The sequence below is a fragment of the Nannobrachium achirus genome (assembly GCF_963921795.1).
Source record: "Nannobrachium achirus genome assembly, chromosome: 5".
NCBI classification, from domain to species: Eukaryota; Metazoa; Chordata; class Actinopteri; order Myctophiformes; family Myctophidae; genus Nannobrachium; species Nannobrachium achirus.
The window spans coordinates 34,847,494-34,865,809 of record NC_137814.1 but is presented as its reverse complement, the minus strand read 5'-3'; the positions used below and the strand labels follow the sequence as shown (position 1 = coordinate 34,865,809).

At 42.0% G+C, this 18,316-nt stretch overlaps 1 protein-coding gene across 1 annotated transcript in view; it reads right to left on the bottom strand.

Annotated features, from left to right (window-relative positions):
* Nucleotides 1-9,221, bottom strand: part of LOC308285614 (PH domain leucine-rich repeat protein phosphatase 1-like) — a gene marked incomplete at its 5' end in the record, with an annotated part of 92,710 nt that extends 83,489 nt beyond the window's left edge. Inside the window, 1 exon segment of the mRNA XM_080726429.1 lies at nucleotides 7,568-9,221. Coding sequence (XP_080582555.1) covers nucleotides 7,568-9,221 — 1,654 coding nt within the window.
* Nucleotides 9,222-18,316: the final 9,095 nt, after the last annotated feature.

Below are 18,316 nucleotides of genomic sequence, written 5' to 3'. Positions count from 1 at the left end.
CACACACACACACACACACACACACACACACACACACACACACACACACACACAAGAGATGGACTCATAGCCACTGTGCTAGCATTGGCTGTAGGTTTCCAGGAATGTAACAGCCCTCTACAAACACACAAATACGAATAAATAATGAATGGGTGACTACTGATTATGTGTACCACCCTTCTTGCCAACGTTGACCATTTTTCAGGAAAAGTAGAGATGGAATGAGAAATGGACAAACAAGTTCCAAATAGGCACTATGAGCATACTTTGTGTCATCATGAGCGATGCACAAGTTTGAACATTTAGTCGCATGTATGTTTTAATCAGTTCTGCATGAATAGCTGTTCCCATGATGCACCTGTCCCACCAAGCGCACCTTAATTTGCACACGACGCAAACAACACTTGAGGACATAATTGCCTGGGCACTACTGGGCACACCGTGCCGAATTTATGACTTTGTTTCTGACAGAAACCGTGTCTATTAAGAATGAGTGGAATTGAAAAGAGTACTACTGCCGCAGTCATTTTCAGGTCAGTGCATGCCAACGGTCATTAATTTCTGTCATAAAGCCGTCCAAAACTAAACACCAATTTAGTTTTACAAGAAACAGCCTTCAGAAAAAATAATCCATCTAAACTTTAATAGTGTGCGAGTAAAGAGCTTGCAAAACGCAGCAGATATGGTGCCTGCATGCAAGCATTTGCAAAGCTAAGGAGAGGGCTAATGAAAGTTAATTATTTAGCGTTTGGTAAGGCATAATAGGTCCTCAGCCTAAATGCCAGTGCCAGAGGGAGCTAGGGTTAAATATGCTGGTCTTCAGTTCTCTCTTGCATATACAGTATAGTGAATGTACAATGTACATCTTTTCTATCTGAGCAACTGGTTCGCTTCACTAGTTGCCACAATGAGGCTCCCCTAATAGTGTTAGAAATGTTCAGTACATTTTCAGCCCATTTTCTATAGCAGCCCACTTTACATTATGGCCTGTAACTCTTGAACTGTAGGTGTAGTAATAATCAGGCCTTGACACTAAGGCTTGCCCACCTGCCCCCGGCAGGTAAATAAAACTTTCGGGCAGGTGAGGCAGGTGAACACAACACCAGATATCTGTCTAAACACCTGAATGTGGCCAGAGGGCTGTCTTCTGGTCTGTGGAATGTAAAATAAGAGCACTGGTTACCTATAATGTGCTGTTTTTACTGTTGCTACACTTGAAAATATAAAATAAAGTATGAAACCACAGACAATCGTAGCTATATTTGGTATTCGGATTTGGAGGTATGCAATTTTTTATCGCACAGCCCCAGAAAATAAATACGTGTTTAATTGAGCGGTGATTCAAATCTTGCCCATCATTTTATAATGGACAATTTACTTTTCGGGCATATGACCTTTGGGCAAGTAGAACATGATCTGTACTTCCCCGACGGGCAAGTGCCTCTGAGACCTTTAGTGTCAACCCCAGATAATAATAATCTTCTTTATTATCCCCGAAGGGATATTCGTCTTCAGATATTTGTCTGTTAGATTTGTAGAATCAAAATCAATTCCTTGGATCATGACACAACCCCCCATATACAGTAGGCCACGCTCATCTAACTAGATTTTCTGCCATATTGAATTTGATTCAATACACAAACTTAGTGGAAGAAGCTATTCCCTAAAAACAAGACACCATACATCATGAACGCTAATATCCAATCAACACCGAATTTGAAATGCATATTGCAGGGCCTCTCTACTAGGGATGGTACGATACGCAATATTATCGTTTTCTCGGGATAAAAAACACTCACGATAATCGTATCGTGGAGATTTCATTTATCGTGATATCGTCCTCCGTCATGCACTGGGATCAATTCAACTTTTATTTGCCGAGCTGCATATCCGGTACCACTTAAACCCAATTGGTAAAAGGTATGTACTTGATACAGTCTATTAATGTCTTTGCCAAAAAATTGCAGATCTACAAGCTCACAACGCGCCGCATCGCGACGTGTTGTGAGCTTGTAGATCGGCTATTTGTTGGCAAATGTTCTGCCCCAAGATAATGGATTTTGATTATCGCGATAATATCGTAAATCGCGATTTAATTTGTCACAATAATCGTGATATGAAATTTTCATATCGTCCCATTTTCCCCAGCCGATTCCTCAACAGGGTCCTGACAGCCTCAAACCCACGACTATTGTTGGGGCGACCACAATTTCAAGTTGTGTTTTTAAATTATTACTCGAATTCCTGTGCTCAATATTTCCAATAGACTGGAGTAAGAATCATGGTTTATTTTGCTGGCTAAGCATTATAAAGGGTTTCCTGTGTGGTAACCCTGAGAAGCTTGTGTGAACCTGTAAAAAAGCACAGCAGCCTTTTGATCTGGGCAACCTGCTGTATGTACTCGGTGTGTGTGTGTGTGTGTGTGTGTGTGTGTGTGTGTGTGTGTGTGTGTGTGTGTGTACGCATGTGCGTGCGTGTGAGAATCCCAACTGGGTCCTCTTATCTGGCCGCTGAGGAGTGTGTGCACTCAAAGCTTGACCTGACCCCTGGAAAATCAAACTGGCCTCTGCACTTTCCAAAGCATTTGGCAGCATTCATCACAACAAATTCTGCAGCTGAGCGGCCAGCCACTGCCTCTCCATTCATATGCTTCCCTTGATCCCAGTACAAAAGGTGCCGAGAGGGTGCATGCTTCATCTCGCTTGTTATAGACACAGAGTCCACATTATATTAGCCAACACAAACTACATTACGTTACGTAATCGTATTATAGAAACGTTTAACATTTCAATTTAACATTTAAGCAAAGACACATTAAGTTTACAAGTAACCTTTAAGAATTTATGATGACTTAACATTAGGCTATATCTAGAAGAGAATGGGGCATATTGAACTATTGAACCACCATAAAAGAGAGATTACATACTGAACTTCCTGTACCAGAGCCCTCACTGCGTGCACGTGCATACAAACACAAAGACCTTCAGTGTGACAAGAGACCTACAGTAGTGACAGCTGTGGCTGTGAGGCCGCCAGCGAGTCAGCTGAGGCCGGTTCACTGCTCTGTCTTCACTGTACGGACTAGCATGTAAAGTCAGCGACACGCATGGCAGCGTGGAATTCCCCCACCCCACACAGAAAAACATCCTCCTGCCCCTAAACCCCACCTCCTTCCACTTCCTCCCCAAAAAGACATGCCTGACATTCTGGAGGAGCCAGCGTACATTCCTCACATGCTGTAAGGGGGCGGGGTGGGACACGAGGGCATCCAGCACTGTTTTTACTTTCCGCACTGTAAAATCAAGACCGTTAATTTAACTCTGAGAGCGTGGCTTAACTTTGATGCCTGAAGAAGGTCATCAGTGACCTAAACGTCGCTTCTTTGAATAAATCGTTGCTCCAGTACCCTGCAGTTTGTATTATTTTTAATAACTCAGAGCTTGCAAATGGAACCAAAAAGGGACCCGTTCCATTAGCATGCTCTTAAGAGATGCAAATGGTTAAAACAACGCTTAGGATTTTACAGTGCAATGCCTGTGTTTGTGTCCAACTGTCCATCTGTGTGTTTGGAAACAAAAGTCATCTGTGATGCCGCAAACTAAAAATGTGAAACAGAATTATGACTTCAGCTGGGAGTGGAGGGGTGGAGGGAGAGGGCTCAGGTGACCATGCTAAGCTCTCTCACATGGGACGTGGAGTGATGTCCATGCCTCGGAGGAGCATCTGATGCCACTACTCAGCTGACTGTGAAAGGCGTGCACAGGATGCGGCCCTGTTGAGTGCACGTTTGCTTTCTGTCCAAAACGTACATGCAGAATAAATAGTGTACACAGCCATTCACATAAAGCCCCACACACTGACTGTATACACAGTCATTCTATAACAGTACATACGCTCTCTCATCTGAGGCCATCTAAATTAATTCATTCCAGCAGTTCTCCAAGCCACCAAACAAAGAACAAGTCTTTCCGACAGCACAATAGGTCACAGAGCGCACGTGATGACAGTGAAGGTGAAACGGGACAACTCTCCGCTTAGGAACGAGTGACCTCTGCTTTTGACGTGCTCCTCTGGACAGGAAGCCGGACAGCGTCACTGCGTCTGTCTGTACTGCAGGCACTCCAAAGATTAACTGCTCACCTTCACATTTAAAATACCCTCGTTCCCCAGGAGTCCGTCCTACCGACACAGACAGGGTTTTTGCTAATCACCTCTACCGTCAACTCCCCCCTCCCTCCCCTGAAGTAACGCCATGATGATCTCTTCGCTCAGCAGTGGCAGCGAAAGCAGCAGTGGCGGAGGCAGCAGCATGGCAAATGAAAAGAGCTTCCTGAGCTCTGGAGGGGCATGCTAACCGGGCTTGGCAGGCCGTTAGCTAGTGTGACAGTCGCTGCGCTGGGTGCCAAGAGGACAGGCTCTGTGCCGCATCTCAATGACCAGAATTCACAAAGTCCACAGAGCTGGGGTTTATAGTGACACCCCCCCCCCACAAACCCCCAGTCATCTCTCCCCCTCAACCGCCCACCTCCACCCCTCTCTCTCCATCCGCCCACACAAGCATTCAGCCTTTTCATTAGGATGATAATGGGGCAATAGCCGGAAAAGGGCCCATGTCTGAGCGCCATAAGTTGTGGCGATGGCTTTGTGGCGATGTCATGCGTGTCCATGGGAGCAGAGCGTGCTGTTTCGGTCCACCAAAAATGGTCCAAGGCCGCAAGGGGGAAAAAAGCATTGAGAATCTAAAGGATGTCCCCAAGGCAGCGTATGTCTGGCCAAGCGTTAGCCATAACCTTGTACTAACACCCTCATGCCAGCACGCATACTTAAACTTGAACATTACTCCGCCATTGTACAGCAGGCTTTGGAATAAATATATACTTTCTTCACATTTATTTCTGCCTATTGTGTGCATCCAAAGTTATCTTCTACTTTGTTGCACATGCCTCACTTGACAACATTCATAGCAAACAGGAAGAGGAAGATGTGAAACTCTTCTATTCAGGCCTTGTGATAAAAGAGAAGAGTAGGCTAGTCCAGTGGGACATTACTCTCACTGTCTGAACTGAAATGTAAAGTATTTGTTTTCAGTGCCATTGGTAGCACATGCACCTGCATTAGGGTGGATCTTAAATGACCTTTTTCTGATTTTCTTGAGTCTCACCCCCCAATTATGTTCCAATGTACAAAAAACTGCTTTGGTTAAAATTTGGTTGAATTTCAAGCATATTTAGAGGTAGCTCAATCAAGTCAAAGATTGTACATTTTATTGGTCAAAATCGAATTGCACTGCAGGCACATTTAAGTTATACATTACACATTATTCTTATACTAAGCACAGAAATGATATTTTTTAAGCTTACAAATCTAAACACAAATCTGATTACATGTTTGTCATATGTCAAACCAGAATTAATGTATTGTAGGTAATAGCAAAGCAAAGAATGACAATTTGCAATTTTTCATTTAACGTGCACAATGACATGTCTTTATTGCACACTCTTCAATCATACTCACAACACACAACAAGTACACAGCCCCACTTCCTTGTTTACCCCCAAAACCCCCGAAAGTCACTGCAGTATAGCAATTCAGTAGTTACTGATCAATTAAAGTTTGTTTACGGCTATCGGGATACTTGTGCCGATAGTCCTGCACAATTTGCAGCAAGTATTGGAGTTGGGACTCATCTTTAGTAATGAGACCACAATATTCTTGTATTAGGTCAACCCCACACTCTGCATGATCATTAACAACATTCATCGCCTTCACTACAGCCAGAGCTTCTTGGTAGTCCTCCCTGGGCTCCCACTCAAAGCACCTTGGAAAAAATCTTCAATGTTCTTCCTTGCAATTGTTCCAAGGTCAACAGTAATTCTCTTCATATGCCCCTGTTCACCATAAGTGATTGGAAAACTTTTGAGAAGCAGCTTTAGACACCTCAGCATTTATTGATGAACCGGATACCTCGCTGCTCGAGGTATCCGGTTCAGAGCTCCAGGAGCTACCCATCATGCCCGTTGGATGGCAAAGGTTATTTATTGTATGAAGATCTGGATGTTTCATGGCCAATTCAAACTGACCTTCAGGGAAGAAAAAGCATGCATGGATTTGTGCATTTTTGCAGTTTGCAATTATGTGAAGGCATGGATGATGGCACCTGTTGCTGTCAGCGCTCCACTAAATTACTTGGCAGCTGTTAAAATCGTTGCTGGAATATTCATCAATAAATGCTGAGGTGTCTAAAGCTGCTTCTCAAAAGTGTTCCAATCACTTATGGTATTTTGCTCCAGAGATTCTCGGACTTGCATTGTTTGACAGTCAAGTGAGCGCGCAAACGAAGAGGCTGATGGTGAGAGCCATGAAAGATGGAAATGAAGATCATGAACTGAGAATTACTGTTGACCTTGGAACAATTGCAAGGAAGAACATTGAAGTGCTTTTCAAAATGATGGATCTCCCAGATGACTTCCTTGACGTTGATCCCGATGAGTGGGAGCCCAGGGTAGACTACCAAGAAGCTCTGGCTGTAGTGAAGGCAATGAATGTTGTCAATGATCATGCAGAGCGTGGGGTTGACCTAATACAAGAATATTGTGGTCTCATTACTAAAGATGAGTCCCAACTCCAATACTTGCTGCAAATTGTGCAGAACCATCGGCACAAGTATCCCGATAGCCGTAAACAAACTTTAATTGATCAGTAACTGAATTGCTATACTGCAGTGACTTTCGGGGTTTTTGGGGGTAAACAAGGAAGTGGGGCTGTGTACTTGTTGTGTGTTGTGAGTATGATTGAAGAGTGTGCAATAAAGACATGTCATTGTGCACGTTAAATGAAAAATAGCAATTTGTCATTCTTTGCTTTGCTATTTCCTACAATACATTAATTCTGGTTTGACATATGACAAACATGTAATCAGATTTGTGTTTAGATTTGTAAGCTTAAAAAATATAATTTCTGTGCTTAGTATAAGAATAATGTGTAATGTATAACTTAAATGTGCCTGCAGTGCAATTCGATTTTGACCAATAAAATGTACAATCTTTGACTTGATTGAGCTACCTCTAAATATGCTTGAAATTCAACCAAATTTTAACCAAAGCAGTTTTTTGTACATTGGAACATAATTGGGGGGTGAGACTCAAGAAAATCTAAAAAAGGTAATTTAAGATCCACCCTAACCTGCATGAATGCATTGGCCTCATTCTCTGGTATAGCTAAAGTAGGCTAACTGTTACAGATGCATCAAAAAGAACATACAAAGGTCCATGGTCCAAAGTAAGCAACGTATGTGGTTTGAGAAAGTGAAAGCCTTATCAGGTCCTAGGATGACCTGGAACAAGACACCATTAAGCCTGATTACACAGTTGCGTGCTGGTGTTGTGCACAGAAAATAGCCAATATCTACAAGCTCAGAATGTGTTGCAGGCTCATGTGACAGATTGGGAGCTTGTAGATTTGCCCTTTTCTTGTAGATAGGCAAAATGCGTATAAATCAGGCCTTATACTAGTAACAACTGAATAGGTGATTGGAACATGTGCTTCTCTTTCTCTCTTTTTTTATTACCTGCATAAAAACGTATCAGGGAGCCAATCTCGGTGTTCATGCCTTCTTCTTGAACTCGCCATGGGTCCTTAAATCCCAGCTTAAAGAGAAAGTCATTCTGGATGTGGAGAGGCCTCTCATCTTGCCCTAGCCTCCTGACAGCTTCACCGTGTAACTGAACATAAAGTGTGGGACTGGAGTCACACGCATCTCCATTGTGGTCAGGTGTCGACCCTGATTTTAAAGTGCCTTCACAGCTGTCATGGTCTTGGATGTCAGGTGTATTACCTGTTGAACAGGCTCTTGACAATGAGCTCGCACTGCTGCTGGGTGGCAGGCTGCCCAGACTGAGAGGCTTCAGTCTGTTCACCTGCCCCGTATCATTTGTCATGTTGTTTAAATGTCCTGTGTCGCAATGCTTGTAGTTGGCAGAGATGGCGTCGATGCCATTGGAGAGATGTTGGGGAACGGGGTCAATGTTTGTGCCTGACGTGGGGCAATCGAGCTCCAGCTCGTCAGAGGAGCTGCCGTACGTGTCATGGCCGTCCGTGGCACTGTCAAACGTGGGGCTCAGGATGGAAGCGTCCGTGCCCAGGATCATGTCATCGCTGAGCGAGTCCCGGTGCTCGCTGAGCCGGGCCCCGGAGCTGAGGTCGTCAAATGCACTGCTCTCCACATCCGAGCCAGAATTTAACCCGTAGCTGTCCATGCCATTCCTCTGCTCTGAATCGTCATCGTTGGGGGTATCGATGTTAGAATTTGAATTTAAATCTGACGTGGAACAAGTCATGTTGTCCTGCGACTCGGAGTCTGGGGTAAAAAGTTTCCCATCCATGTCCTGTTGCTTTTGCCTGTCATCTGCATTATCCATGAGCAGTAGTCTCAATCTGTCACCTGGCTGGGTGGAAAGGCCAGTCCTGAATTCTGTGGATTCCAAAGAACTCAAGTGGTTGCATTTTATACTTCCGTCTCCATTCACTTTGCACTGATTATCACCGTATTTATAATTTACATTACAGTTACCATTTTGGTCAGTCGCGGGGCTATCTTTGCAAAATGTGCGCAAAGCGGAGCCCGACTTACTGCAGAGTTTGCTCAGACGTAGCGCCATCTCGCCGGCCGTGGTGTCCATCGTGCAAAGAACCGGCCGAGGATATGAGGGCGTGAGTCTGTCGTGGACGTGGATGGAGCCCCGGTGCAGATCGGCGCGCATCCACTCTCTGTCCGAAGGCTGGAGCTGCATGTTTTGCCGCTGCCTCAACAGGGTCTTCCTGTCCAGACTCCGGGTGTGTAGAGACGCAGAAGAGAGGGCCGAGTTCATCTTGGCGGTGACAGCTGAGGAGGAGGCAGTGGTTGCAGCTGCGGCGGCGGAGAGATTCCTCTTCAGCCGCCGTCGTCTCAACAGGAGAGAGTTGGAGTTGCTGGTGAGGCTCCGGCCATTAGATGCGGTGCCGACGCTCTTGTTTAAAGCGGCGGACCCCGGCGTAGAGGCAGCGTGAGATGAGATGTTGTTCCCATTCTTCATTTCCAAACGGGAACCTGCCGAATGTCCACCGCCATCATCATCATCCCCCGCCGGAGTCCCCTGGGCCAGCGACGGTCCGCTGGGCTTCTTCAACTTGGTCGCGTTTCCCTCCGACACCCCGTCCTCCGCGACAGCCTGCGCACTTTCCATCTTTGCAAATGAAAAGTAGCCGACACACTACTAGATAACGGTGCGCACTCGGCCAAACATCCAAGCTCTACATTTAGGAGCCAGACTGTGGATCACAACACAGTAAATGTCCGCCAGACTGGCCGTGGCGGGCGGTGGAGTCTACTTATTATCACGCTAGTCATTCACGCCGTGCCTTCTCCTTCCTGGCAGGGTGTCTTCTTCCACTGTTGTTCCACAAAACATTTTAAAGCGATGAAATGCGCCGAGAAGAGAAGAGGCTGGACGCGCTGGGACAGATCAGGGCGGAGACGAGACACTGTACGTCTCATTTAGACCAAAACACTATGGTAGAATATGAAATGAACGTCGGCCGACCTCTTACGCAAATACTGACTGATATATATTCATGAGGGCGAGACAAGATGGGGGCGCTATCAACAACGCAAAGCATTGTGGGCCATGTATTTTAAAGAGCCATGTGTTACAATGGACTTTCTCAAAAGCACCTAAGCGGGAAAACTACATTTCCCAGAGATGGTCTGTCAACGGACAGAGGCGGTGTTTCTATGGAGGCGTAAACAGAGCGGCCATAAAATGTAGCGTAGCCACATAAGCACATCCCCTTATCTGTTCTACTCATAGGTCCTACTAGCCCAATCCTTTGGAAGGCCATGCGTAGGCGTATGTTGGCCTTTGCGCGCACTTGATGAAATCCTACAATGAAAAAAATAAATAAAAAATAAGTTTAACTTAAATGCCAAATGGTTGGTGCCAGGCATGCTCCAATATGTTTTATTACAGGAATCAACCGCAGAAACACCGCACAGAATATACATTTGCAATGAAAAATACAGTCTCAAGTGTAGGGCCATTTTCAAATTCAAATGAAAGTCGGGATTATAGTCATTTTTGACTAGTGGTGACGAGGCAAATAACTCAGCACCATCTCATCAGGACGCCATTTCACAAGGCCATGCTGACCGACCGGTAGATTCAATGCCTTTATTATGTTGTATTTTACGCCATCTAGTGGAGTTCCATGAGCCTAGCATACCGGCCTGTTGAGCTACCTGATCAACCGGTAGATCTCATACCTCTTCACAAAATAGATATGCGCCTGATTGACTTTCTTGCCATTTGTTTGACAGGAACATAAAAGGCTAAAACAAGTATTTCACAACCAGCTCTTAGACTTTTAAACGGTTCTTTCAAGTGTAATTTGGATGTAGCTCAACCTTTTTTTATGGTTGGAGGGTATATGCGCGTGGCAACAGCACATCACTGTTGCTGTAAGTTATGTGGGAACGCCTACTGAGTGGCAAAAAACAAATTCTGCTGACAGCCCATACATCCAAACAGAAAAGTCCTATCTGTATCTGATTGTATTAAACAAAGTTAAACTCACCAACATTGCTGCTGTACTGAAAGCTTGAATTATGCTCTTTCTATCTATCTGCAACGTTTTTGTTTCATAAAAATCCATCATAGGCATGTTATGAGCTATGTTCTGTCAAGACATTCTGTGCAGGGTATTATTTTTCCAAGTGTCAGAGTTTGGAAGCGTTCATTTTCAACAACACGACATCCTGCTGCCTCCTGCATATAGTGCATTATGTGCAATTTAGAAACAGGTGGTATGCAGGGCCTTTGAGTGATTTGCAACTAGTACAGGGGCTAATAGTGATATTTTCACAAATTGGTACCACCCAAGGTGACCGTACATTTTTTACATTTTTTGTCTTCCTACATGTCTCTAGTTTACGTTTTGGTATGATAACCCTTTCTGAGAAGTGGCCCCAGAAAACGATGGTTTAGTGATGAAAAGTGATGAGTCATCACTTTTCATCAGTTTCATCAGTTTTGTGGGCGTTTTCTGGGGCCATTTGTAGTCCCATGAATGTTTTTTGTGCAAAACAAATGCTTGCAATGGATTCAGCATCATGACAAACCCCTAGTTAGACCCCTCACATCCTACTTAAATACCCAGATTTTTTTTTTCTGGGTATTTTCCTTCTGTATAGAAAGTCTATGGGAGACCGACTCTAGCGGGTGATAACATCAATTAAGCTACTTCTCAGAAAGGGTTATCATACCAAAATATAAACTAGAGACATGTACGAAGAAGAAAATCCAAAAATCTTGCGGTCACCTTGTGGTACCAAAATTTGTATCAGCCCCTGTACTATAGCACTTCCAATTCCAAACTCCAATGCTCCATGCTGCTCAATGTTTTGCCACTCAGTCTAGATTAGGGGGACGGGTCCCAGTGGACGTGCATACCCTCTATTGTTGGTCAACAAGTCTATACTTGATAGCCTATTTACCCATTTCCTATTTTATTGCATAATAATATAACACCACTGTTATACGGTAAAATTGGATTCCGAATATATATTGTTGATACATATAATGACATAGTATCACAATAAAGATCCTTAAATGCGGTTTTATGTGCCTAATTCACATTAATGGCAGTTATTGAGTGCAATTTGGCTTATATTAAGAACATTTCCAGTGATCCAGGGATTTGAACTTTAGCAAGTAGCTCAAATTGAGGCAGTGATTTTTTTATGAACAGAAATGAAATGAAGGAACAGTAATGAGTAAAGCTTGGCCAATGACCAAAGATTTCCTGGTGGCAGTTTGAGTATTTTGGTTTGTCATATCTAAGACTTTCCACGGAGACAGATCAACACGTAAATTAAATGTGTGGAGTTACAATGTGAAACATGTTCAGGTTGTATATAGGGAACAAGAGACCATTTCATGATCCCTTGGAGCAGAGTTGGGCAAATCTTTTCAGGTGTGAGATCTTCTAAAGGAGTAGTTCACCCCAAAATGATTTTTCCTTATTGATTAGTCACGCCATGGAGACTTGAGTTCAATAATATTATTTTATATTTGTCGCATTCCTAAGACGAAAAAAAAAATGTTTTGTATTAATTTTACCCCCTTTGATTCTGAATGGGGACCCAAATGCATGGCCCTGGATGGGGACCCAAATACATTTGGGTCAGAATCAATGGGGGTAAATTGACTTGACCCTTGACCCTAAATTTACCCCCATTGATTTTGACCCAAATGCATTTGGGTCCCCATCCATGACCTTATTTGGGTCCCAATCCGGATGCAATAATAGAGGGTATGCACGTCCACTGGGACCCGCCCCCATAATCTAGACTGAGTGGCAAAACATTGAGCAGCATGGAGCATTGGAGTTTGGAATTGGAAGTGCTAGTTGCAAAATGCAAATCACTCAGCAAGGCCCTGCATACCACCTGTTTCTAAATTGCACATAATACACTAAATGCAGGAGGCAGCAGGACGTTGTGTTGTTGAAAATGAACGCTTCCAAACTCTGACACTTGGAAAAATAATACCCTGCACAGAATGTCTTGACAGAACATAGCTCATAACATGCCTATGGTGGATTTTTATGAAACAAAAACGTTAGAGATAGAAAGAAGATAATTCAAGCTTTCAGTACAGCAGCAATGTTGGTGAGTTTAACTTTGTTTAATACAATCAGATAGGACTTTTCTGTTTGGATGTATGGGCTGTCAATGGCAGCCCATACATTAGGCGTTCCCACATAACTTACAGCAACAGTGATGTCACGCGCATACCCTCTATTGGGGTAAATGTACTATTAAATATATATATATATATATATATATATATATATATATATATATATATATATATATATTGTCTTACGAATGCGACGAATACAAAGAAATATTATTGAACTCAAGTCTCCATGGCGTGACAAATCAATAGAATTTTTTTATTTAGGGGGTGAACTACTCCTTTAACAGGAGAGATCTATGGCTCCATCATCAGTCAACAGTGGAAATATCCAGCTCTTTGAAGTCTTACTAGGTTAATCAGAATAATGCACAGAATAAGTACAACAATTTGATATGAATAAAATCTATCTGCATACATGTATGTATAAAAGTGTAATTTAAAAAAAGTAATGGATGTCTGACTGGGTTTTTCAAAGTGCCCCTTTATCTACTCACATGCGCATCCTGATCTACCGGTAGATCAAAGATACGGTTACCCACCTCTGCCTTGGAGAGCATATTGGATGTGCCAGTGATTCCTGATGTTTCTAATCTCTACAGAACAGCGATTGAAACCCATCACAAAAGGCCTGTGGTCCATTTTTTTCTTCATTTGGTACACAGGATAGTAAACTGATCAAATAACACAACTACAAATCTGTCTGGTAGCCTAGTATGGTCTGCAGTAACTAAGACAGACCAGAGAACAAATTACAACTTTTTCAGAACCGAAGCTGCCAGATTGGCTTTATAGTCTACAGTCTACACCAGGGTTCCCCAATTAGTTTTCCCCAAGGGCCGAATATGTCTAAGGGTACCAAGCCGAGGGCCATTTGCAGGGGGTGACGGTGGCGTTCCTGCTACTCCAGCGACAGTTCAGATATCGTTGTTGTCGGGTGAAAATCTTGTGTCCAAAACCGTTTGTTTTGCATTTATCATTTTAAAAATGATTTAAACTAGTGAAAACAGCCGATCTACAAGCACACAACGCCTCGCATCGTGCTTGTAGATCTGCTGTTTTCACTACTTTTGTGCAACGGGCTTGTATGATGAAGCAGGGCTTTACTTTGCAAAAGAACATACAAATTTGGAGATACAAGGTTTCCACCCAACAACGACGATATACTAGTGTTGTTGCTGCTCTTATACCACCATTATTACTGGGGTTGGTGGGGGCCAGACAGTAGCCCCCCGCGGGCCGCAAATGGCCCGCAGGCCGCCTATTGGGGAACCCTGGTCTACATACACATTATTACATTATACTGTATATGCATAGCCATGCCTGTCCTGGTTGTCTGTCCAACAGTAGTTTTTTTAAACATTATTTTAAATCTAACACCAGATTATCTTTTAACAGTTTTTAAAATCAAGTATAACACACACAATTATTACACCAGGAATGCCAATGCCAACCATAGTCATTTAACTCTTCATGCCCCAAGAACCAATCTCCTCAATGTATCGATCAATATCATTCTGGAACTTGTTACCACCTCACATTAATCTCATACTAACCAAATTATCTTTCAAGAATGCTTAAAGACACAGGAATCTTAATGTTACGTTAAATTTGTATTATGCTTTGTAATTACAGTATGTACTATTTTGCTAATCTTGTATTATGCATTGTAATTATGTTTTCAAATTCATGTTTTTGTATTTGTATGCATATCATATGGACCCCAGGAAGACTAGCTGCTGCTCTGGCGTCAGCTAATGGGGAATAAACAATCGTCCATCATTCCATTTTCAATAGCACTGGTTCTCAAACCTTTTCATGTCAAGGACCCCCAAATTGACACTTATTAGTTATTATTTGTAAGAGATATACCAGGGACCCCAATAAGAGAAGATTTGTTTACAGCTCTAGCAGTGATTCCCAACCATTTCAATTTCAATGACCCTAGCTTAACATGCATTTTAGGCTACAGACCCCTATTTAATGGCATTTCTATCTCTGGTACCCCAATTTATATTGTAAAATCAATGTTAATTTAACTCTGAGTGTGTACAAATGGAACCAAATGGACCTGTTATGGTCTTAACAGGCCCATTTGGTTCAGTTTGTAAACTCTGAGTTACAGACCCATAAGGGTCCATTTGGTTCCTAATTATCATTTAGCTGGGGACCCCCTGGAACTCCCTCAAGGACCCCTGGGGGTCCCCGGACCACACTTTTGAGAACCAATGATGGCCCGTTGGTGTGCGGTAAACAGAGGTTTGAAGGACGTGATCATCTCATTGAAGAAAGTCAAGTCCAACAAGTTGGGCTTGTTAGAATCGTTTACAGAAAACAAAGTTAAAGCTCTTATTCAGGAACAAATTCAACACTCAAGACTCAACACTTCAAGTCTACCTTGTAGAGCAATGGTTCTCAACCTTTTCAGGCCGCGACCCCCAAAATTATCATATTTTAACAGGGGACCCCCCACCCTGCACTAAGAGTTGAGGCATTACATTTCGTATAACACGGTTCTATTGTGAAAATAACAGATCTACATGCTCACCACACCTCGCAATTTGGCCAATGTTTAATTTAAAAGAGAGCTATTAAAAAAAGTCCTTAAATTGTCACTTTAGAAATGTACAGATACCCTCTATAAACTTTAACTTTATGTTGGTTTGTTTACTGTTGAGAGTTGAGAAAACAATGTTGCACATTAAATTAATCATCTGGGGACCCCCCAAAATAATTTGGGGACCCCCCTGGGGATCCCCACAGGTTGAGAACCACTGTTGTAGAGTACCATTAAAAAGAGGATTTCACTTCAACTGCTTGATTTTAGACTGAAAATAATTAATTTTACTTTGTGTAAACTTCCAGCCAGCCAGCTACGTTTGTTTTTGGAAAATGTAGGGGTATAGTAACTGGTGTTACCAAAAGTGTATGAAAAATGTAGGGGTATAGTAACTGGTGTTACCAAAAGTGTATGAGATGTGCAAATATGTATCTTTGAATCTGAAATAAGTCCTGCTGACAGGACTATAATTCTGAGGCTGACATTTTGTTTTAGCACGATAAAGTATGATAACGGATATACACATTTTTTGATCAAGTGCGTCCTTTTCTCACGTTTGGGATTTTATTATAACACAATACAGATGCATTAAGAAATTGAATTTAATAGACATGTTGCATCATTTACATTGTATTCTAAAACCTCCCATCACTTTAAAATTCTTTCAACCCCCTCAATTAAGAAAAGGAAATGGTTATTGCTGAAATTAATTTTCCTTGATTCCAGCAAAATGATAGGATGATAGGGCTGTAGGGCTGTGATTAGATAATTGCATTTGTCATGTTCAACTGCACTGGAGTTAATTAGTGGCAAATTCCCCAAAATGACATGATGCTGGAATCATAAGGGAGCTGGTTCTAGCACAAAACACAACCTCATCTTTCAAGGACTCCGATTAGATGACCCAGTGGAACTGAGAACTAACAAAAACTGGGACATGGTGAAGGAGAACAATCTGTGAAACCAATTCTGCTCCAAGTCCTATCAAAACCCCTGTTTGTTCATTATGAGAACAAGCTGTGAAACCAATTATTCTTCAAAGTCTTTATCAAAACCCCTGTTTGTTCATATATAAACCTTAAGTGCATAACCCCTTTGTGTCCCAGTTCTCATTGTATACTGGGTCATCTAGCCTATGCTGCTGAAGTCCTTCAAATAGTGGGGAATCCTCCCCACTATTTGAAGGACTTCAGCAGCATAGGCACATTGTTCCTTGCAGTCAGAAACAAGACAAACAGAAATTCCCCTTGTTATTTTAATATATATTTATATATAAATAAATTAATATGGTGTTAAATAATTTAAAAGTAATTTGGATCCGTAAAAAGCCTATAAGCACAAGGGCACTGGTCTAGAATAAGTGGTCAAGGTACATGAGCAGTAATGTCAAGAAAAGAAAAAAAGAAAAAAAGATAAGAGTTCTCACACTGTTAAATCCTCTGATTTAATTTAACACCTGTAAGCAAATGGACGCGAAAGATTCATTTGGTTATAGGTTCATTTGTACACTCAAGAGTTAAATTAACACAGTGGATATTACTGTGTACTATACTGGATGCATACAAGGCCTGACATTAAAAAAAAAAAAAAAAAAAAAAAAACAGTGACAAAGCAACAGTGCAAATCCTTCCAGTCATTAAATAAAAAAGGCTCACGTCTCCATGGATCCATCAAAACCTGTAACCGTCTTCCAACAGAAGTGAGAATGGATGATTCTGTTTCTCATCCAGAGTTGGTCTGTCAGCCTGAATGCCCTTCGGCAGAATATAGTGAGACGACATAATGTTAACCCATTTAGGCCTAGAATTATTGAATGCTTTAACCAGTGAAAAATAGCAGATATACAAGCTCACAGCGCGGCACCGAGTGCCGCGCTGCGAGCTTGTAGATCTGCTATTTTTGAAAAAGTCGCGAAAATTTGTGCAAATCTTTGAATATATGTATTTTCAAAGCGAACGTTTGTAACTCAAATTTTGCTTCTGGGGGGTCCCTGGAACTAAATATTTTGAGATGGGGGTCTGTGGCCAAATACATATCATGTTGGGGGTCCTTCAAATGAAAAGGTTTGAGCACCACTGACATAGCAGTCTCTCAAGAACAGACTTACTGAGCTCCAGTTAAGTGAAAAGGACCTTTTCTTTGACGATGGCTAGCCAGATTGCTGACATAGAAACATAGGTTTTTCAAAAAACCTTAGGATTCAAAAGACACTTATAGAATCGGTTAAAAATTCGAATTTTCAAAAATCTTCAAAAATAGCAGATCTACAAGCTCGCAGCGCGGCACTTGGTGCCACGCTGTGAGCTTGTATATCTGCTGTTTTTCAATAGTTAAAGCATAAAATAACGATACACTATAATGTGTACCTGTATTAAATGGGTTAAGGTGGATCAATCAAGAAACCCCACTCCTGGCTCCATCACTGTTCTTAAATCATTTATGAAATATAAAAGAAAATTAAAAAACCCTGAAGTGAGGAATAGTGTACAAGCAGAGTAAAAAAATTAAATGGGGTTTACGCTTGTACCTGCATCTTTTTCTCAACCAACAGGAGGAGTATTGCTTATTCAAAAGCTCCAAAAAACAAGAACGATTATGGTTGAAAAATGTACAGTATGCCAAATAGTCATTATGTATAGAGCTGTAAAACAAGACAAAAAAAGAACCATGTGAATATCAATATGATGAGCCCAGCTCTTGGTTCTAAGATCTTCTATTCATTTTATATTCAAGTCACACAAGAGCTGTGACATCCCCTGAAGACATAAGTTAACTATTTAAAGTCCCACTATTAAAAACAAACAAAACCGACACAATAAATAAATAAAAACTTCAGTAAATTGTTGCACACATTGTATGCAGAATAAATCTTGTTGCATTTTTTAAAATGTCTAAATCCCGACATGAAATGGAACATATTCAAGCATGAGTTTTCTTTAAATGTCAACTTGTCTACCTAGGTATAAACAAAATGTACATTTTTGGGGAGAGCGCAGACATTGCCCAAACTCCCAAATTCACAGTT